At 54.3% G+C, this 21,910-nt stretch overlaps 2 protein-coding genes across 2 annotated transcripts; both read left to right on the forward strand.

The window, feature by feature from the left end:
- Positions 1–1,540: 1,540 nt before the first annotated feature.
- Positions 1,541–2,283, forward strand: ColSpa_03634 (uncharacterized protein; the record flags this gene model as incomplete). Its single annotated transcript, XM_049269846.1, has 3 exons — positions 1,541–2,025; positions 2,083–2,149; positions 2,215–2,283. The coding sequence occupies 3 exons, from the start codon at positions 1,541–1,543 to the stop codon at positions 2,281–2,283; spliced, it is 621 nt and encodes a 206-aa protein (XP_049125803.1).
- Positions 2,284–16,715: 14,432 nt separating this feature from the next.
- Positions 16,716–21,626, forward strand: ColSpa_03635 (PH and SEC7 domain-containing protein; the record flags this gene model as incomplete). The annotated part of the gene is made up of 2 exons (XM_049269847.1): positions 16,716–19,548; positions 19,603–21,626. The coding sequence occupies 2 exons, from the start codon at positions 16,716–16,718 to the stop codon at positions 21,624–21,626; spliced, it is 4,857 nt and encodes a 1,618-aa protein (XP_049125804.1).
- Positions 21,627–21,910: the final 284 nt, after the last annotated feature.

A 21,910-nucleotide genomic window follows, 5' to 3' on the forward strand; every position in this document is an offset into this window, starting at 1 on the left:
CTTGAGCTCCTTTAAACGTCAAACTGCGGGAATTCCTATTTCATACCTTCATTGGGTCATGCTGCACACGTCAGATACGGGTGGCGAGCAAAGTCAAGGACGCGCGCACTATGGGCGATATAGCAAGTAGGCGTCAAATAAAAAGCTCCCTGAATTCTGCCCCTCCTCACAGTACGACCCAATAAGGTGGTATATGTATATTTAGGCTCAACGGGGCCGAGGAAACGCTCCTGACGCGCCGGGGAAATTGATTCTGAGAGCTGGCGGACCTCCGACGCCGGGAGTGCGCAGCGTTATCGCGGCTACTACCCCCTTGGAGGGACCAGACGACAGATGGTTCTGGAAGCACGCTTCTCAGCAGTGACTCCTAGGTAGCTAGTTTCGGCTCTCTTGTACGAAACTGACATACTTTACTAAGAATGAGTGTGATTTGTAAATATAACTAAGAAAACGCTGCGTCTGCTATAAGAATAGCGAGTCATACAAGTTGATGGAAGTGAGACATTTGGATAAGAATGTGAGCCCCGCAGTCAACCATGTTTACTCTTCTCTCGGAACCCAATTCCGTATAATGGATCCCTTCGGTTCAGCCTCCTTTTCATGATATGTTCATCTACTATATAGCCCCACTGAACAAGCTCATGATCGTCTTTCATTGGAGAGAAATAGCCATGGGAGTTGTGCGCGAGTCAGATGCTTCTCCTGTTTGTCTCGCAAATAGAGAACACCGCGAGGGTCTGTCCTTGCCGACCCGGCCGGTCAAGTAAACAATGGGGGACGCAGCTCCTCAACTTTGACATAAGACCCAGCCTCTCAGGGTACAGCCATCAGGTCCTATGTGAAGCCAATCAGAGCCGTTCCCAAACCTCAGGTTCTAGAATGTCAGCCCTATTCGGGCTCTGCGCCCGAGCTGAGGGTTCGGTCAAAGCAACTACGATATCTCTCATGCTAAAGCCCTTGAAACAAGTTGAGCCACTCGGCTGGATCCGCCCCTGGAATACAAACCCGTTTCCAGCAAAGACGTCTGGCGAATCGTAGTGGACTATGTGTTGCCCCAATGAGTTCCTCGTGCTCAATCTAGCCCCAAAATAGACCAAATGCTCCGAGCACAGCTGACCGTCTCATCAACATGAGCATGGCTTGCGAGAGGCTTGGTGTTGAAGAGCTTCACGATGCACGGTTTGCCAATACTCGTACCTTGTGAGCGATCCGCTTTTGCAATCAATCCGTCACCGGTAAGTTTCTCGTGAAGTGGCCAAGACCCAAGAATAAACTTTGGAGTCGACGATGACATTGTTGCTAGATGCTGTAGGTTTGATGTGGGCTTCGAAACGGATCACAACTTGCAAAAACGACAATCTATGGAATCCTAGAATTTAGATATAAGTCGGCCGATTCCCCGTCTAATTCACGTTTTTATTCCAGTCAACACACTCTCATACTTCATCAACTTACTTAGCCCTTCGCTCAATCATCCTCAAGACTCAAGTCAGTCACTCAACTATCTTTTTATTCAATCACTCTCAACTCAAACTTCAAAATGCGTTTCTCCGCTATCTCTGTCTCTCTCGCTTCTGCGCTCGCAGTCAATGGCGCAGCCGTTCCTGTCGTGGCACAGGGTAACATCTCCGCCCGTGAGGCCAACCCTGTCAATGTCGAGACCGTCACCTTCGCTGGTGCAAAGGTAGACAACGTTGTCGTCGCCCGCTCCGACGAGGCCGCCCCTCTCGCCGAACGCCAGGCCGGCGTCACCGCTGTCGTGAGTGGCCTTGGCGCCGGAGCCATGAGTGTCGCTACCGAGGTTGCTGTCAACCTGATCACCGATACCCTTCGTGCGGTCGTCGATTGGACCGCCGCCCGCGAGGCCTTCACTCAGAAGACCGCAACCCAGATGTACAAGACCAACCCCGACCCTAAGAAGTTCCCCGCCGCCATCTGCTACAACCAGGGTTACCGCGTTAAGGACCCCAAGGGCATCGATGGTAAGGCCAGTGTTACTCTACGCTCTAATGTTTTGCACGTCAGGTAAGTTTCCTCAATTATATCCATCTGCTACTGGAAACAAACTAACATGCTATACAGCTACGACTGCATGTACATGACCGCAGCTAACGCCTTTTACACTGACGGCGATGGTGGTGCCATCAACGTAAGTAGCAGATCCCAGTCTGGTGAATCACAAGACATTGGCCTACTAACACGTTTTGGCAATAGCTGTACTACGCCTACGACGGCAAACGTTGCTCTTTCGACAAGGCTACCGGTGACCTTACCTGCAAATAGACATTGGTCGCCTCGTGAGGATGGGCTATAGAATTCATTCGCTATGGAGCCGTCGTTCTTCCTGAATGGGTCTCGTCTTTTTGTACATCAAACTTTTGAGAAATATCTAGCCTCTGTTACACCTTGTCCTATTGAGAGACGACTGAGTCTAGGATCGCATATGCCACAGATTCAGGTGCCACCCGTCGATAACATTCCCCTTCAGCCCCAGCCGGGCCAGCTCGTTTGGGGTCTTGAACCGTAATCTCTGCATCGTGATACTCCCGCCCAGTGACAGTCACGACTTATATTGTTGCCTATGGCCCCCTGTCCCTACATTATTTCCCTTCGCCGTTGATTTAGGCTATTAGTTCAATGTGGAGGGTACTTGTTTGATGTCTCAGTTCAAAGCTATAGGCTAGTAGTCTCACCAACTAGTCAGAGTCAGCTTCACCCCGATCCTATTATTAGCAACAGTATTGGCTTCCAAGGACTATCATCTTCTTTGATTCATTCTTCTCCTCTAAAAAGTTTCAAGTATGACTGGCCAAGCAGGCTATTCAGTAATAACAGACTTTTAAAATGGGCAAAGCCAGAAACTGGCCTATAGAACCGGCATATAGCTATGCCGAGCAATTAAGAGAAACAGGTGTGATCCAAACAAGACTTTGTTTCGGTCAAAAATTGACTGTCAGAGGATATGGTTCATTTCCCAAGAAATACCTATGTATTCTCACAATCCTCTTTGGAGTTTGAGTCATTTTATGAAATGACACCACATGCACCTAATCCCATGTTTCGCTACAATCGTTGTTGGGTCAATCAATATGGAGCTTGAGCTGGCGCTGAATTGGCCGTCCCTAGGCCGGCCACCTCCCTACGCGTACTCCTCAATACAATGAAAGTCAGCAGGAGCCTCTTCCTCATGATCTGTCATATCTGCGAAAATACCCTCATGCAGGCCTACGCAGACAGTTTGCAGACTTCAGCAATCTCTTAGGATCTTGGAAGATCTGAGAGATTTTCTTTTCAAGTCCACGTTACTCTCAGATCATGCATCCCGTTTCCAAGCCTCAGGATGGCAAGTGATGTGTCACGCGGCCCAATCAGCCTAAACCATAACTTGCCCCCCATGGAAGCACACTCCCACAATTTAGCACGTATTTCTTGCGAAAGACAAAATCAAATGAATTGCTATAGAATTTGGAGCTTGAAACGACGACTGAAGTGAACTCCTTACGGAATATCTCGATTGACCAGAAAAGGTTGACGACCGTACTATACGCAGACACACATTTTCAGCAGTTGGTTTTGGCGTTATGGAGTGGAAGTTTGAAGGCTCAGTTAGGAGCTAACGAAACAGCTAGTGCACAGATCAAATAGTAATCCTGGTTAAGAAGTAGTTGAAACAAGGGGGCGGGGGGAAGGGGTCATGGGGGCTTGTACGAGTAGCTCGGTACTGGTTCGGACATCTTCCATGTCTCTGATAACATGGTGCCCCTGTTATTTTCACTTGGACTTGATTCCACTTCTTCCCACCTAAACGTCTTAACGGGTCATAGCACGACTCCATTCTTGCTTCTTCAGTCCGGTCTCTTCACTCTCGCGCTTCCGTTCCTCCGGCCAGTATGCCACAGCGAGGCTTGATCTCGTCTGTGGCGCTCAGGTAGGTGGCTCACACCGCCATCTACTGCTGCATGTGTTCGTTGAATAACCCATCGACCCCAAAATCCTCCTGGAAACCGTACAAGGTGTCGGGTTTTCTCACGGCGTCGTGATCAAGCCCCTCGGGCATCTCTACATCCCCAGATGGCTCCTTCTCCCGCCCGGAGGAAGCCTTTATTCCAGTCACTATCCATAGGTACGCCGTTTATAGCGACTGCATGCTATGCTGCCATGTGGATGCCAGCAGCTACCGCGCACTTCTCAGTGCTGTTTCTGTAGTATGGGTTTGAGCTCTGACATGCTGTCTCCTATTGCGAACGAGGCGGCTGGACCTGCAGTTTGTCAATTAAGAGTGTAGTAATTGGCGGCGATGCACCTAACTGCACACTGATGCTTTAGGATGGGGCGTCGCTATGCTAGCTCCCTTAGAGTATCTTTGTGTGGCTATTGTGGCTACTGGAATGGGGTGATATGCACATGGGTCAGATAGATAGACTAAAGAATAACAGCCTCAGGAGATCACGGATCGGGCTATTCTTTTTCCTTTTTCCTTTGTATTTTAGATAGCTTAGGAGCTGCCCAGCAGGGCAAGCTCATCAGGAGAATCATCACTCATCGTCGTAAACTTACAGCACGAATATATGAGTTGCTGCCACACATACTGCTTTGTCTTATTTTGCCTTATGGAGTGACTTTATTTTATTCTTTTAAAGATTATTAGACCTGAGAATCCCATTCTCGACTGCTAGGTCCCTCTTTTACACCCGAGAGCGTGCGTAAGAGTAGCACTGGCCAAGCCGCCTGCCTCCCTCTGCCTCCTCGACAGCGCGCTTCACGTGCGCTGGCGAAGGCTGGTATGTTAGGTTAGTGTGGATTGGTTAGTTGCGCTCCCACGCGCGCAACCCGTTTTCCCTACTAGAGTATCTTAGGTAATATTTTGTTGTTGGTCTTAGGGGTGATACGCGGTAGGTTACTTGATAACATCAAGCGAATATTGATGACCTTGTCTGAATAACTTAATCTTATCTTTGTTATATAGATCCTCTCCGTAGTTATCTAGCCACCTTGCAAAAGCGGTGTGGTGTTGAGCGCTGTGTATGACGGCAGATATTTCGCTTGAAGCATACTTAGGACGTTGTAGTCGCGCATACCGGTCAATGTTACTATCCTAAGCGGTAGTCAGAATAAGTATGTCCTTTTTTATGCTAGGTGGGTTTCTTAGCAGTGGCGTATAAAGTAGGCCAGCAAGCTTGTTGTTGATTTGGCTCAAGCCGAGTTTTGAGGACCGCTTAGTGTTAATATGCCCATCTTCTTAGATGTCAAAGTAGTGAACGAAGTGCTCATCCGCCATATTGTCTCCAATAGTTTGGTCAAACTTGAGCGACGAACGCATGAATGTGTTGTAGCTGAGGAATGCCCTGGCTATTAGGCTCTTGAGATGTACCGTTCGTTTGTAATCGTTCATCACTGCATATTTGACATTGTGCCCCATGATTTACTTGAAAATGTCACTGGAATTTTTTTCCTTTGGTTTCTTCTGCGATGGAGACGTCTGTTAGGAGGCTGAATTCATGGTACAACTGAGTGTAGCTAGCGACAGCACAGGTGCGCCCGACGTGGTAGTGCATATCGGTATACTGATTGGCAAGCTCGCGAGAGGCGTTATCAGTTGCGAGGTCAGGATAGCAAATACGATACGGTTTGGTATTTTCAGAAAGCATTTCAGTATGGCGTTGCGCCTTCTAGTGAGATTTCTGCCATTCCCCTGGTACCAGAGCCGGGTCACCTCGGGATGCCTGGCGAACTCCTCGTGATATCGAATTTTTTTTGATAGTGCAGCGAACTTTGTCGGCTGTCGATCCAACACCCCCATGAATTCCCTGAGGTAGACGCTTTTCTTCAATAGCAGCAAAATGGTCATTTTTCTTCCTATTTGAGAACGAAGCCGAAATGCGTGCTAAAGGCTGGAAATAACGGTAGTCAAGCAGCACCATTTCTGAAACGTTTGCGAAAAGAATTACTGAGCACTAAGTCTAGAGGATCGTAGGAAAATGAATGAAACTCCAATTAATTGATCTGGACAGAGTTGAAGGAAGCAACTAGTGTTCAGGGGGTCGGAGATGAGGACTCAGCTAAAGACCTTCGGAACTCATTTTTTCTCAAGCAACAGCAGAGGAATGATTCCCAAGACCAAGTTCAATTAAGCTCATGCGGTATTTTCAAGTCTTTATAGAGTAGTAATAAAGCTCAAGTCTAATCTGTTTGCTCTCCACGCACACTTCAAGTCAACATGGGCAAGGCTGCAGGTATTTTTCCGTTGATGCCCCTATGGTTACAGCAACTACCACACCAAGCAGGGGTACATGGAAGGAGAAGTTACGGCTCAGTCCAACAACATCAACAGTTTCTGTCTTCTTAATTACATCGTACTGCTGCCTCTCTCTCATGGCATCCTCTCCGCCAGATTGGACCCCGGTGAGCTTAACGCCCATCGTCAAATCTATTGCTAAGTTTCCTACGGAACTGTCTGGTGCAATGTCCTCTTACCTGCCAATCTCAAACATCAAGAAACTACATCTTGTCTCCACGCGAGTTGCCAATGTCGTCAGCGCCCATCTCCGCGTTACACGCGTTTTCATCTCAGCCAACCCCTGCAGCATTCAAGTATTCTAGGTAATTGCTGACCATGAGAAGTTCCGTTAGGATATGCGTGAGATCGTCTAGGGTGATGCCCGATTCGTAGAATCGCTGGGGGTAGAGACATGTAATACCTGCCGTAACACGCCGAAACTGCGCAACAGTTTGTCGCGCAGCTACCCCTAGACGGAGCTTACGCCTACTACCACGAGCTTCCAAGCTTCCATGCAGAACGAAGATGTGACGGCTTCTGCCGCCGAAGACGCTGGCTTTGAATGGGCTCTAGATATTGATAGGTTTCCTAATTTGTAGAGGGTGACGTTAACGCCTGCGACTTATGCGGTCCTCTTTTCCCCTCTGCACCTGACGCCTATGATTCAGGGGTTCCTATATGGATCTAAATACCCGATTCCTTGCGGCTGGTTTGTCTAGTAGAATAGCGTAGGCAGCGGCTGAGAACTGGGAGAAGGGTCCTTAAAAAGAAAGTAGCGTGGTTCTCACACGACAGCAGAGCACCAAGGCCTTGAGTTGATCATTGATGACAGCCAGATCAAGTCAGGGCTTGCTTATAAGGTTTTTTTAGCGCATCCTCTGCATAGACCAAGAAGCGCAAGGGTTTCTCTATAGCAGTGGCGAGAACGCGCACTCACGCTCCCCAGAAGGAAACTGTGTATATGTAGAGTGAGGATTAGGGATAGAGAAAGACGCGTTTGAGCCAAGATTCGAGCAGCCTAATGTTCTCTTAGCCGAGTTGAGGCGTTTGAGCATTCGGTAGCCTAAGGAAAAGACGGCCTTTAAGGCCGGGATGGAGATCAGATGGAGCCTTTTATCTATGCAAAACCATCAAATGTATACACGGAGATGCTTGATGCTAATGCCACCACAGCGCAGAGAGTCTTAAAATTGTATATTTTCCCTGGCCTTGACATTGAATACCAATACGAACAACAAGTTGCCGCGTCTTGCTTCCGACTCGGCCATGTTTTGAAGACTGGTCTTCAAACGATTTGGGATACCTTTAATAATGCGCTGCGACAGACCTTGGATTAAAGCATGTGTCCTCCCCGAGCCACATGCAGTCGCTTCCAATAGTAGTCCAAGCGCAGCCAACCCCATGTTATACCATTTAATCACCAACGTGAATGGTTTCTTGATGCCCCGTACGGAAATTCACTTGATGACATGTAGGAACGTGCTCTAGCCTGCCACGAGTCCCGATATGGCGACGCGTCTCTGCGGAACGTCCTACGATTGTAGACTTCTGGGCTCCAGGGCCTCCTATAGTGACGCCCATGGTAGCGAGAGAAGCCACTGTCGCGGCGTGGCGAGCGAGAGGTTCCGTGGCGGATACGGGAGGGCGGGATCGAAGGCCTCACCGCGTTCTCGTAAAAGTCAACGGGCACGCGCAGGGCGACAGCATCTCTGATGCCACGATTCATGCGACTGATGTATTCGGGATTCGGATCCCCCCAACGAGTACAGGCTTCACTGAGGTAGACCAAGACGTCGGCCTGGAGATATGCTTCGTGCTCACGAGGGTCACCCGGCCCGAGCCACCGTTCCGCTGCGCCGTGAGACCGGGCCACGCCGCCTTCGGCCATCTTTCGGGTGGGTATTTGAAACTCCGCGAAGGCCAGATGAAGAATAACAGTCTTGTACGTCTTTGAACAGACGCCGCTGCGGGCGCCCTCGCACCGGTCCAGTCGGGCCTCGTCCTCGGCGTTCACTTGGTAGACCAGGCCGTGAACGTTGAAGCCGCTACGAGGGACGACGTTGGCGAACCCCCGTTCGTTGATATGCCAGAAGTGATCGGGCAAGACTGCTCGTCCGACGTAGCGACTGCTGGGGCATTTGTTGGCCATCTGCTGAAGCCAGAGGTTGCTGCCATAGGCGAAATACAGCCGAGCCGGAGTTCGTGCCATGGCTTGATGCTGTACGCGCGATCCTTACGGGCGAGGTTCTCGGAGAAGTAGACCGCGTCGAGGGAGGAGAGGAGATGCAATGATTTGGGGGCGCTGACGTGGTCGTCCGGCCTGACCTTGGTCAAATCGTCTACGCGCACCCACGCAGCCTGGTATCTGGCGTCGACAACCATTCGTTGTTGTGTTTATGCCATGCGTAGCCAAGGGACTCACATCAGGCTGTTGACCGCTGCGGAGTAGTATGGTTGGCAGCCTGCAGTTTTGTTTCGTCACATTTTGCATTTTCCAAGTGGCTCCAATAGCAAGCCGCCTTTCAGTCATGAACGTGCTCTGGAGTTTTAGCAGACAGATCCTGGTAGATGCTACCGCATGGCAATCTAAGCTTTTCGAAGGCTGCGAAGGCTGGCACAAGGCAATGGATTCGAGAGTGAGCTTTTCTTGTGACACTATTGTCTTTCTCTCATCCTGTCCCATCGTCAGCCTTGAAGGGTTACACAGGCCATGGTAACTAAACACCGACATCTAAGCCTCGAAATGGAAAGATCGTGATGTCTTGACAACCAGCACGTAACTCACCTTGGAAGGGTTTCTACCGGCCCCAACTAAAGCCATCATGTTAGCGAGTATCCAGATGTGAGAATCAAACGAGACGGATATGCGTTGGGGTGATCCAGCCGTGGCTGGCTCCTCCGAATGTTCAGCCTCGCCGCGATATTTGACTATCTGGGCCACAACTCAAGATATAATCTGATCAAGTCGGGACGAGGACTTGGACCTCAAATGCGCCATCATGCTTCAAAAGTGACACAAGCTGCTCTGACCGGGTAACATGTTCTAGTGCTCAACTTTTGAGATCGCTTGATACGTAACTCGGGGCACCTTGAGTTGCTCATGATCTCGGCACCCATGGAGAAATAATTAGACAAGACGTGGCTTTGGCCTGTACCGGGAGTTGCATGGAAGAGCCAGTTTGTCTCGATGGCAATGTCCCGATCCTCAAAAGGTATTTGAGGCACGAGCACGTCACTGGGACAAAGAACGCATGGCGCTGACGAGAAGAGTCCGCCTCAGTCACCACAGCAAGCCATACTTGATCGCTGAGTAAACCACATCTGCGAAATCAGGAAGGCCCAATATCAACGAGCAAGATACACTTGATGCGCAGGCTCAAATGTTCTCAGAACCTCTGCAAGGGCCCGAGGCAGTCGGTTAGCGGAGAGTAGGCTGACAGCCACGCGGTACCTAGTTGTCTACATCCAGCAGACACAGCACTCTTCGTCACATGCACGCGCGCGAACTGTTTGCCCCAACTGACGACTGAGGCGCCGCCCCTCGTGGTCGGCCCCACGAGATGCCTACCAGAGACATGGCGCCGTCTAACCGACGCCACGGGGAGACATGCCGTCCCATTGAAGACCTTGAAGAGGCTGCCATTGCGATAACTAAACCTTGCCATGGACATCTTGCAGCATCGATACATCATGATAAACATCACCGGTGTGCGCCACCTCCCGCGGACAGCTCGGCCGTTCTCCCGCGGATGACGGGAACGTTTGAAATCAATGATGAAATAGCTTCGACATAACGTGTCGAGCGATATTGTTTTGCTCATACCTCGCCAAATTTAACAGCTTACGTGCAACGCAAGGACCCGTCGGATCCATATGCAGTGACACCTCTCCACGCGGAAGCCCACCTGAAAGGTACCACCGGGAGCCGTAATCGGGCGAGAGGGCCGCAGTGCCAACGATGCAGTTTTTTTTCTCGATGCATCCATTGTGCGTTGGTAGTGCAAGCAGACCCTTAATGAGATGCTGCATGGCATTGGGAGAAGCCAACCGGGCTTTGGTGGCGCTGCAAGAAGTGAGACTACCCTCACCGCCCACAGGAACTGCGGAAATTGGATGCAGGATAAAAGTTTTAGAATTCCGGCCGTCGGTAATCACTATGATTGCAATGTTTGACATGCAGGCTAGAGAGTCATTCGCGCATTAACTACCTAGCGGGTGAATAGAAACCGTCTCGTGGTCGGGCTTGGAACCGGGGTCGGGATGGTCCTTGCATTGACGGCCCTTGGACGTGCGAAGATCAGATACTTAGACGGCGATACCAGCGCGCAGTGTCGTTTCGGGATGATACGAGGAGGCGAGTCGCCGAGACAGTTTGGAGAAGCGACGGCTCGCTTCGCATACGATGCAGATGGGCATCTTCAAGCGATGGTTACTGGGGCTGGTGATCTGCTGATCGACGGACCCGGTTCACCCTCGAAGGATTGCCAAAATTGGGAGATCGAAACGACGTTACTTGGTACGAACCCATGGCGCGGAAGACCATGGGCTCGTTATTCTCAGACGAAGCGTAGCGGTCGACGCACAAACAGCGAGTAAACCGGCCGGCGCTGGCCAGAGACGACGAGCAAAGCCAGATTACTTGATGCTGTAGTCAAAAAGTTGATACGCCAAGATAGGGCTTCGGAGGGCCTTTCGCGAACTCGCATTGCCGGGCCGGCGCCCAAGAGCCAGAGGTGAATGAGGGATCCGCAGGACTGTTCGTCATGCTAGCTGTGGAGTGTCACCGGGATACGCTTTGTCACGTTGTCTTGAAGAGTTGACGTCTAGGCGGAAGGGTTAGACCAAGGAACTTTCGGTGGAACGACGGCGGGAGGGTTGACGACATGGAAGATCTGTCGGTGTGTTTTAGGTTTTGTCGGTTTAGCGCAAAAATGAGATGGAATGAGGGGCCGCCGGCGTTGGAGATTGAGTCGCTCAACGGCAGACTTGGTTAGAGGATGGGAATAGGGGCCGAGCCCGCCTTTCCTGGACTGGAACGGGGAACTGTTGGTCAGTGATGGTGAAGACGTCCAGTCCAACACCCCGCAAGCAAATTGCAGGCAGGGCATTTGGAACGCCGCTGGGACTGGCCGAAAGACTCTCGTGCTGGGGAGGGGGGATGTAGTGGTGTCCCAGCTGGAACGCCCGAGGCCGAGAGGTTTTCGCAAAGCCTCAGCACTCTAACGAGGATGGTGTTTTGCAGGGTAGCCCGTAGCGTGAAGTTTCACGACTCATCACAGGCTGTTGAACAAGGCGACTGGTAGGGCTTGTGATGAGAGGCCATTCGAGTTCCTGGTCAAGAAGGTCAGCAACGATCAGTCCTGCTCTCAAAGCGCTAGAGTGTGTCGCTAATCCGACCACGGACAATCAACCGCCGCTCGTTAAGAGTTCGGCAATTGGGGGTCCAGGAACGTTGGCAGGGCGGATGGCTATCTGGTCCTATTTCTGGGGAAGACGGCAGATGGAGCTCTACCGGTACTCGCCCTGATCTCTCTATCCCTCTCTCTTGGTTTGGGGGGCGAGCCTGCAGCCCCGTTGTCAGTCGGTCTGCCCTTCTCTCAAGGTGGATGCGTCGTCTGACATGGAAATCATTCCTCGAAGGGGGTCGCAGAGCGCCGTTGTTCCCTTGGCTGCTTGGTACCGAAGCGTGCCGGCCGTCATTGGCGTCGTGTCATGGCCAGGCGCCAGGTCCTCGGACAGTAAGCAGTGAAAATGCAGCGCTCGCAGGGCCCCAACACACAGACGGGGCCCCATGCCGTCGTCCTGTAATACCCCGGGTGACACTGCCTCCGCCAGGCTTGCAGGACGGCGGTTGGCCATCGGCACGGTTCTGCAGGCATTGGACTGCGGACAAAGGCCGGAGGGCGGAGGTCGGTTGGTGCCAGTGGCGAGCGCCCGTGGGACGGCGAGAGGGTGTCGAGGTAGGCGAATGGGCGACGAGGAAGAGGTGGCGTAATCCACCTACGAATGGCACGGACCTCTTGATGCTAAAAAGCTGGTGTCTGCATCAATTCAGGGGAAACCATGGGTGCCTGCATGCAGGCGCTTCCAAGTGTGGGCGCATCCAGAAAGCGCGCGTGAACGGGTCATGACAGGAAGGACGCACAGAGTCCCGGAGGCTCAGAGGAAAGCCGAGAAGTGCGAGCATGGAGCCCTGTGCATGGAGCATGCATCGACGGGGAGAGAAGCAAAGAGTCCGCGACATTAAAAGCGCGCGATAAGACGGGACAATGGACGGGATATGCCTTCCGGCCGCTGACTGGGAGGGAGGTCGTGGCCGAGGTCTCGTGTAAGAGAGTAGGACAGATGACCGGAATAGTGTCGCGATTGGTGCACTCGGTGGATTGGCGTGCCGCTGGCAGTCGTACATATGGCACAAGTACATGGTGTCGTGTATTCGTAGTGTGCGTGCCCATCGACGACCTTTGCTGGTGGTGCTGGGTGTTGCGCCTCCGTAGGTGAGGTAAGGGTAGCTATTGCCCGCCCGGCGTTGCATCGTGTAAGATGGCCTGACAGATGGTGAAGTTGTCTCTTTCGTTCGTGCCATTCTTCTAGAAACCAGTAAATGGTGACGGCATCTTGGTTGCTCGAGGTTGGGATTGTTGTCGGACTTGTGGGACCGCCAAGGGGCAAGCCCCGGAGAGGACGGATTGGCGGACGGAACAACCAACGACGACTAAGCGGCCCAAAGGCGGTTGATGGTCTTTAATGACAGACAAACATTGACGGAGACGAGCGAGCATACACTAATCGCGGCGCAACCATGTCCCCTTTCGCCCTCTGTTCCCCTGCGCAGCCGGTGACACCCTCGACAACCTCGAAGGAAACCCGGCCAATCTTCTGGGGGTGCGTTGGAGCCTGCTTCTGCTTTGGGACAAGAGCTTTACCACGGTGCCTGGTGAAATGGCTGCATCTTGCATTGCCCCTGCAGCCCTGTCTCCTCTTGTCCCCCTTTTCCCTATTCTTTGCGTGAGCACTCGTCAAGGGGTGTGGCCTGTCAACAAAAGGAAAAAAAAAGGGGGCGCTAGTCAAAGGCGGGAAAGGGCTACCGTCGCCGGTGTCTGTCTGGCGTCTGGCGTATCTGATATCTCGTGTCTTGCGAGGCCACCCGCCTCTCTCTCTCCCCTTCCCCCCCTTTGCTCTTTGTCGTGGCCGGTGCTCAGCGAGTGGGTGCCACAGGTTGTCAGATTGCCAGCATGTCACAATGGTAGCCAGCAGCAATTGGCTTAGGCCGTCCAATATCGGTCTGTCAGTGGGTCAGCCCGTGGATTGGCCATGTTGCGGACGGACCAGATCGGTGATGGTGGAAAGCGGAGTGAAGAAAGCGGTTATTCTTCTGGCCGAGAAGCAGCGTGAAAAAGAAAGGTACAATGTACAGTAGACTCGCAAAATGAAATAAGGTACGAAAAAAAAGAAAACAGAACAGAATAGAAAGGAAAAGCCTGCTGGCAGGAAAAGGGGGGGAACCCTGCAGACGTGGTGGGTCACTGTGTTCTCTTTGGGCAAGTGAGGACCCTTTCCATGTCCTTGGCACCATCCCTAAGGGGTTATCTTTGCAGTACTATGTACTATGGTAGGTACGTATGTACTGTACGCATACTCTAAACCAAGTGCTCTAGGGGCCTTAGGGGCTCCAGCTGCTCCATCCGCTCCAGCGTGTCCTAATTTCAAGTACGTACTGCAGCAATTTCCTCGATATTCGACATGCAACAGGCAGCAGGCAAGAAGCAAGAAGCAAGACATGACAAGGTTGCAGGGTCGCGGCCACACGTCTCGAGGCCCGAGGGAGCTTATGGGGGGGGGGGGGGGGGGGGGGGGGAAGGGGGGCCGTTGCTGACTAGGTAGGACCGGATGGACCCTCTGAAGTCCATGGAACCAGTGAAGAAGCTTCAATGCGTTCGTTCTCTCCGTCGTCTGTCCCTGTTCACCAGCTCCGGCTGGTGACTCCGTTACGGGTACGTACCGCGGCCACCCGGGAGAGTGGGCGAGAGAGAGAGGGAAGGGGCCAAGGACAGACGAGTCGGGGGCCAGGCAGGCAGGTTGCACGTCGAAATTTGGGCAGTGGAGGAAGGAACAGTGGTCTCGTCGAGAGGGGACTACATCGTACAGGTACCTGCCATGTATGGTACCTCACTGTGGGTAGGTATGTAGCACATGGTGGACTACAAATACAGAGTAGGTCCGCGAGGGGAGCAGATGCCGGATATGGAGATGGAGGACAACCTTTCCATTCCTCGGAGGTCTCTGGTCTATGGTCTCTCGTCGCCACGTCAGTGAATCAACTGGTAGGCCCGCGACTGGATCTATCCTCCGTGCCTCGTACCTCGTACCTAGTGTAGTATACACAGGTACCTCCCGCTGATATTGTTGTCCGTGCTTCCCTGTGTGGCCCATTTTCCCTTGCATGTTGTTATTGTTGTTATTATCGTCTCGTCTGGTGTTTCTCTTCTCTCGGGGCCGAACACGACAGGGACAGGCACTGCAATGCATGAGATCATGAGGGGGGCATCGAAAGCGAGCCCATTCAAATACCTGCAATGCGTATCTATCTGCCTCTGTGACTGACTGTCTGTCTGTCTGCTTGCTTGCCTGCCTGCCCTGCCTGGAATGCCCTCTGCGTGTCTTACGTGCTGCAGCAACATTGAGTTCCATCCCGTCGCCTCTAGTCGGCACCGTTGCTGGCCTGCAGGCTACCTTACCTGATAGAGACAGCCAGACATGACAGGTCAGACACGGTCCAAGACGCTACGTCTTATCACCCTTCGCTGCAGACAGCAGTGACATGTGCAGAAGACACACAGACGACGGCCTGGCATTGTCATCATCCACCTCATTCAACTCGCATGGCGGCCGCAGTAAACGACGACCAAGCAGACATTCGGCATTTCGTACACTCCGACTCTGATCTCTGGTACACTAGCAGCTGCCGTCCATTGTCATAGCAATCCCACATCTCCATCTCGACAGCCACTCCATCCACCGAACTCCCCCCTGTCCCGTTCCTGATCTCGGTCCTGTTCCTGTTCCTGTTCCTGGCCCTGGCCCTGGTCCTGCCCATCGTCGTGCTTCCGACCCCCCGGCGCTCCCATCATTAGGGAACAACACACAAGGTGCCTTGACCTTGACCGTACCTTACCTCGACCGTCCCCGGCCCCAGTTCTAACTCTTCCATCCCGCTTCTTTTCCCTTCCCTTCTGCCTCGTGCCCTTCTCTCCACGTGTGTTTCAAGGCGCTGCGCGGCTCGCCCATGAAAGCAGCATCGACAATCCGTCCTCTCTGACTGCTCGTGCTTCAGCAACCAACGGCCCCCGGCACACGGCGCCAGCTCCCGAACGAACGACTGCGTGCGCATGCATCATCCATCATCCACCGCATCCATCCCCTCTTACACAACCGAATACTACGCTCCGGTCTAATAATACACTATTGCTTCTTCCACCCTGGAGCGTCCTCCACCGACAACACCACCACCACCACTGCCGCCGCTGACACACCCAGGCAGGCCCCGTTTCCCATCGCCAGAAAACCACACCCTCGCCCGCCGGCCGATCACCACCACCACCACCAACACTCCCACGCCCAATCCCACCGCAGCTCAGCCGAGCCTAGCAGGTTCCTAGGTCAGGGGAAGATTGAGGGTAGCATCCATCGCCTCATTCGGAGCATTGTACCAATTACCCCCCACCATCTGAGTATTCGCCTACCCACTCACTAATACATAATAAACCTTCCGCCCATCGTGGCACCTTCTTGGCCTTGACTGCCCACCCGCCCATGCCAAAGGGGGGAAAACGGCGAGTGCAGAAAAAAGCAACCCGTGCAGGAAGAAGAAGAAGAAAAATCCCATCGTTGGCGTTCACTGCAACGTCGCCCACCCGAAGAAGCCCAAAGGAGACTCACCCAAGTCTTCAATCTCGGCCACAAATTACTCCCTTGGGACTCGTTCTAGCGGGAGACACAGCCGACCCCGAACCTCTAACCCGGCTTTGTGGACATTGCGACGCCTGAATAGTAGCCACTCGACCGACGCACCGCTCCCCAGGTCCATCAGCTCACTCCCTCCCCCGGTGCTCCTTTTGAGTCGTGGAGACTCAGCTGCGGCGTCGTCATCGTTTTTGGATTGGATCGCTAGCCTCGATACGGTTGTGTTGGATTGCTTGCTTGCTTGCTTGCTTGCCCTGGACTGCATTGGACCATCTTGGGGAACCACCCCTACTAGCAACCTACTGCGCGTAGGATCACTCAAGCGGCACTTTACTTTGGCGAGACATTACTGCCGACGTTGCTCGCACACGCGCCTGCACCTTGTGGCCTATACGCTTGCTGAATTCCAATCCGGAAATGACTTGAAAACCCTTCCCGACCCCCACGATACCCTCCCGCCCCCCCCTCCTTCATCATGTACGCCGACACGCCGAGACGGTCCAGTCGTCGCCGTCCCGACCTCAACATCGACACTTCTCCCCCTGCCATCGCCGCCGCCTCACGAGAACCCGCTGCCGCTGCCGCTGCCGCTCCCGCCGTCCCCCAGACACCTCCAAGCAACAGAACCAAACCGCCGCCGCCGCCTTCTTCCTCATCGTCTGTCGCCAAGGGCAAGTCCAATTCTCGGGTATTGAAAGGCCCGGCCCTCTCCCGCCATGCCAACGACTCCTTCCTAGATACTCCCGACTCCCCCGACAGCTTCGACATGTCCGCGAACAAGGAGAACGATAACCCCGACCTTTCTCGTCTGCGCGACTCCCACGATCTGTCTCTGTCTCCACGAAACGTTACGCGCGACTCCCTCATGGCGAACATGCTCATTTCTCTCGACCAGTTCACCATGGGTGGCCCCGTCTACGGTCCATTCGGGGCTGGGGCGCCGGACATGCTTGACGAGCCGTCACAGCAATACCAGTACGATACTGACGGAGACGGCTTCTCGAGGTCAGTGCGAGGTGGCCGTGCCAACGGGGGGCACTCGTACTCGTACAGCTCCGATTTCGACGCCGACGATGCGAGCAGGATATCTTCGCGAGGACGGAGGAGTAATAGTAGTTCCAACTTCCAGCCCGGCCTGCATCGCATCAGCAGCATGCGCGAGCCGCTGCGGAGCACGTCTGGCCCTTCGCGCCACATGCACTCCCGAGGGGGCAAGGGGAGCACAAAGAGCAGTAGCTCCAATAGCATTGACGCCGGATACGTCCAGGTGCTTAGTAGTACGAGGTGGGCGTCCGGCTTTGGTGGTAGGTCGTCGAGCTTCGATTACGGCCACCGCCCGCCCGCACTCCAGGCCACGCAACAACATCCACAGCAGCAACCACAGCAGCAACATCAACAACAAGCCGGAGGTGCCCCGTGGCATATCGAATTCTCCAATAACTTCTTCGCCGACGACTACGACGCAGCGCCGACGCCTACCGTGCCCGGCGGACCCCGACGCACGATGCCGCCCATGACGCCCCCGGCCACGAACCTTCCCCAGTCGCCAATGGCCGTACCCGCATCTCTGGCTGTGGAGCCAGCCGAACCGCCGCCCATCGTGCTCGAACGCAACCGCTCGAACCGCTCCGCAAAAAGCACCTCGACAAACCACCGCAAGTCAGAAAACAAATCCACCAACCCTCGCGACGAGATGCCGCCACTGCCAATGTCGGTCCCAGCGTCTGCACCGTCATCAACCGCGTCCCCGGCACCGTCTTCCGTCCCCGCGTTCGAGATTGATTCCGCACCCGCGCCACACGTGGGCTACGGCAAGACAAAAGAGGCCGTGCACGGAACTCAGGTTCCGACACAAGCACCGTCGCAAACAAAAGAAAAACCGGGGTTTTTCAGGCGAGTCTTTGGCTCGTCTAGGAACAATGCCTCGAGCAACCCGTCCGATTTGCAGAGTTCCACGGCCGTCACGTCGTCAATGTCTGTCGAAGCCGCCGAGCAGAGGTCCGGCATCAAGTCTATGCACGGTAGCAACCAGATGAAGCCCTCCGGTCCCACCCCTCCTTCGAGGGACACGTCTTCGTCCCATTCCCATCATCACGTGCTGCAAAAGAAACCGAGCTCCTTCTTCCGTCGCAGGAAGAAGTCTGTGTCCGCCGACGAGGTGCCCCCCGTGCCAGCTGCCGCCGCCCTCGAGCCGCCAATGCCGCCCTTGGTGCCTCCTATTCAGTTGTCCATCGCCAAGGATAAGCTTTCTGCGAAACCCGAACCCAGCCCAATCAGTAGCCTTCGGAGGGTCATGAACCCATACCTTAAAGGCAGCCCGGTGACGCCAAATACACCTTTGACACCTCAGTCTGCCCCTGTGCAACCTGTCAACCCCGAAATGGCCACCGATTCCGCCCAAGCTTCGCACGACGACGCACGCGAGGAGCAGCCGCGCTCATTCTCGCCCGACTACGAGCCGAGCCCCAACGCACGTATACGAGAGGTTCGGTCTGGGTCTCGTGGCGACGATGACTCGCAGCATGAACCCGAACGTCGCACCGACACGCCTACTCGACCACCTCCGGAACCCCCTGTATGGGTCGAGAAGAGGAACAACTCCTTCCTCGACATCGATGGCAGCGATAACGAAGCCGATACCGAGTCCAAGCGGGACAACAAGACAAAGGAGAGTAGTTCCAGGTCTCGCGGGGCGGCCAAAAACCCGTCCCCGCCACGGAGGGGTGCCTCAAACAGAAAAGATGATACCATACGAGGCAGAAAGAACGACCGGTTAGCCGTCGGCCAAGCAGACTCTGATGACGAAGGCAACCGGCCAGCACTAATCCTGCCGATTGAGGGTACTAGGTCTGCAAGCAGGGCATCGGGATCGACCACGACTGAGTACAAGTCTGCCATGAGCGGGACCCCCAGCGTCAGAGTCGAAGCCTCAGAGACCAGCAGCCCCAGGGTCCTCGGCACGTTCGAGTCCTTGGGCGCGAAGCCTCTGGATGAGCCCGATTTCGTCGTCGGAGACCCGACAGAGGATGACCGTCAAAAGGCCCAAAAGATCTTTGATGGTAACGAGGACTTCATTCAGAAGGAGAAGGCTGCTTCGTGGATGGGCGAGGAAGGGCCCATCCGGCAGAGAACCCTGCAGGCATACATGGATCTCTATGACTTTACCAACAAGAGCATCCTGCAGAGTCTTCGGTTAATTTGCGAGCGCCTGGTCTTCAGAGCGGAGACGCAGCAGGTTGACCGCATTTTGGTTGCCTTTTCCAAGCGTTGGTGTGACTGCAACACCAACCACGGGTTCAAGGCATCCGGTATGTTTTTGACAACCCCCCGAGTGATTCGGGCCCCAAGCTAACGCGGCACAGACGTCATTCACACAATCTGCTATTCGATTATGCTGCTCAACACTGATTTGCACCTGGCTGACATCGAGCAAAAGATGACGCGGAGCCAGTTCGTCAAGAACACCATGACTACCATCACTCAGGCGGTGGCGGAGGCAGCTCCCGATGCGTTTGAACGGCCGACTATCCTGCCAGGCAAGTCCAACAGCGCTCTCGGAGGCGACGATTCCAGACCATCGATCGAGGAGCGGTTCACTTCGCGTCGCTTGTCGTTCCGACCCCCACCGAGACACGAGGGAGACGGGTCCGGAGACCACTGCCATGACGAATGCGGACCGCTGGTGAAGACGCCGTTCGACGGTTCGATGCGAGCCTGGGAGAGCCAGGTCGAAGTCGTCCTCAAGGACATCTACGCCTCGATCCGCGACGAGCGATTGCCCCTGTTCGGCGCCGATCCGTCCAAGAACCTTGCGCCGAACCCGCACAGCAGCTTGTCCGTCATCGGCATGTTGAAGCGAACGCCTAGCGTTCTGAGTAAGGCCCCGTCTGAGAGTCAGGCATCTATGCGTGGGCGCATAGCTGAAAATGGCCGTGCCAATTCTTCCAGATGGAATTCGAAGAGCAGGTCACGACCTCGTATGGGCAATCCGGGATTCTCTTCGTCGCGAACGAGCTTCGATGACGGAAATTCAGTTTGGAGCCCTACCGTATCCTCGGCAACCTGGAGCAAGCTCTCGCTGGGCCGAACGCAAACATCGATGTCTGTGGATTCGCTCAGCTCGTCATTCCGCGGAGGCGACTATCAACAGTCCATCGGATTTGCCAACGCCCTTAGCCAGGCCGTCATCCGTGATGATGAATCCAGTTTCGGCAAGGAGCCATCCATCATGAGCGACGAAATGAAGCCCGCCCACCTACTCGAAGACGAATCGCTGGAGCTCGCTGGCCCCCCGTGGGTCAAGGAAGGTATGGTGATCCACAAGCACCACCTCGACGGTATCGAGAAGAAGGCCAAGGACCGTCACTGGAACGAGGTGTTCGCCGTCATCCAGAGAGGCCAAATGAGTATCTTTTCCTTTGGCACTAACAAGTCGGCGGGCCGCAAGAGCCGCGGTCGCAACGCGGCCAAGGGCCCAACCATTGTCGGAGGCGGCAACTGGCAAGAAAACGCTACTAACCTAGGCACCTTCAGTCTCCGGCAGACCCTGGCGTCCACGCTGCCGCCGCCTGGCTACTCGAGAGCCCGCCCCCACGTCTGGGCCCTGAGCTTGCCTACGGGTGCCGTCCATCTGTTCCAGGTCGGAACCCCGGAAATTAGCAAGGAGTTTGTCACCACAGCCAACTACTGGAGCGCCCGCCTGAGTACGCATCCGCTGGTCGGCGGTATCAGCAACGTCGAGTACGGTTGGAGCGATGCCATCATCAACAACGCGCTTGTCGCAGCCATCAACGAACAGACCACGGGCCCGACGCATGGACGCCAGCGGTCTAATTCGCGGCCCGGAAGCGGCACCGCCAACCCCCGACCGAGTATATCGAGCTTCCGCTCCGGGTCCCTCGACCAGGGCTCCGGAGGGCCCTACGGTTCCGCCAGCCGTGGCAACAAGCTGCCCGGCGACCGGATCCACATTGCCGAGTGGGCGCCTCCGGCGCAGAGCATGCGACCCAGCAACCTGCCCGAGGAGGAGCAGCTTGAAAGCCTCCTTGCCTACGTCAAGGGTATCGAGGACGAGCTGCAGGTGCACAACCAGCTCCGCAGCCCGATGCTGCTCGCCTTTACGCCCCGCGGCAACAACGCCATTCGCGCCATGGCAAACTGGGAGCGCAAGAGCGCCTACCTCCTGCGGGAGATTGTCAAGTTCAGAACCTACGTCGATTGCTTGCAGCAGGCGGGGACGCGCAAGAGCGAGATTTACACAGAGAGAGACCTGGCCCGACGAGCCGCCAGAGGAGAGCTGGACGAGGGGAGATTGAGTTTGACGTCGGACGAGACACGACGATCAGGGCCTAATGCCTTACAGAAACGCTACGAAGGGAGTTGTTAATCAGGAAACACCATTGAGTGGTTCGTGCGTGCGTAGCCGAGCCCACGACGACGACATGACCACTTTGGACTCTGGGAGTTTGAGTTTGGGTGGGCATCTTTGAGGTGTTGGCTTGGTACATCATCTATGCTTTTTCTTGACTTTTTTTATTTGTACAAACCCAGTTTGATACCCAGACTTATGGTCAACAACGCCCCCCTTTATTTCATTTTTATTTGGCCCTGCCTCTGACTCCCCTTTGCACTTGGGAATCACCGGCTTTTTTGGGGGGGGGCTTTTTGATG

This window comes from Colletotrichum spaethianum (assembly GCF_022836535.1).
Source record: "Colletotrichum spaethianum MAFF 239500 DNA, contig07, whole genome shotgun sequence".
Taxonomy (NCBI): domain Eukaryota; kingdom Fungi; phylum Ascomycota; class Sordariomycetes; order Glomerellales; family Glomerellaceae; genus Colletotrichum; species Colletotrichum spaethianum.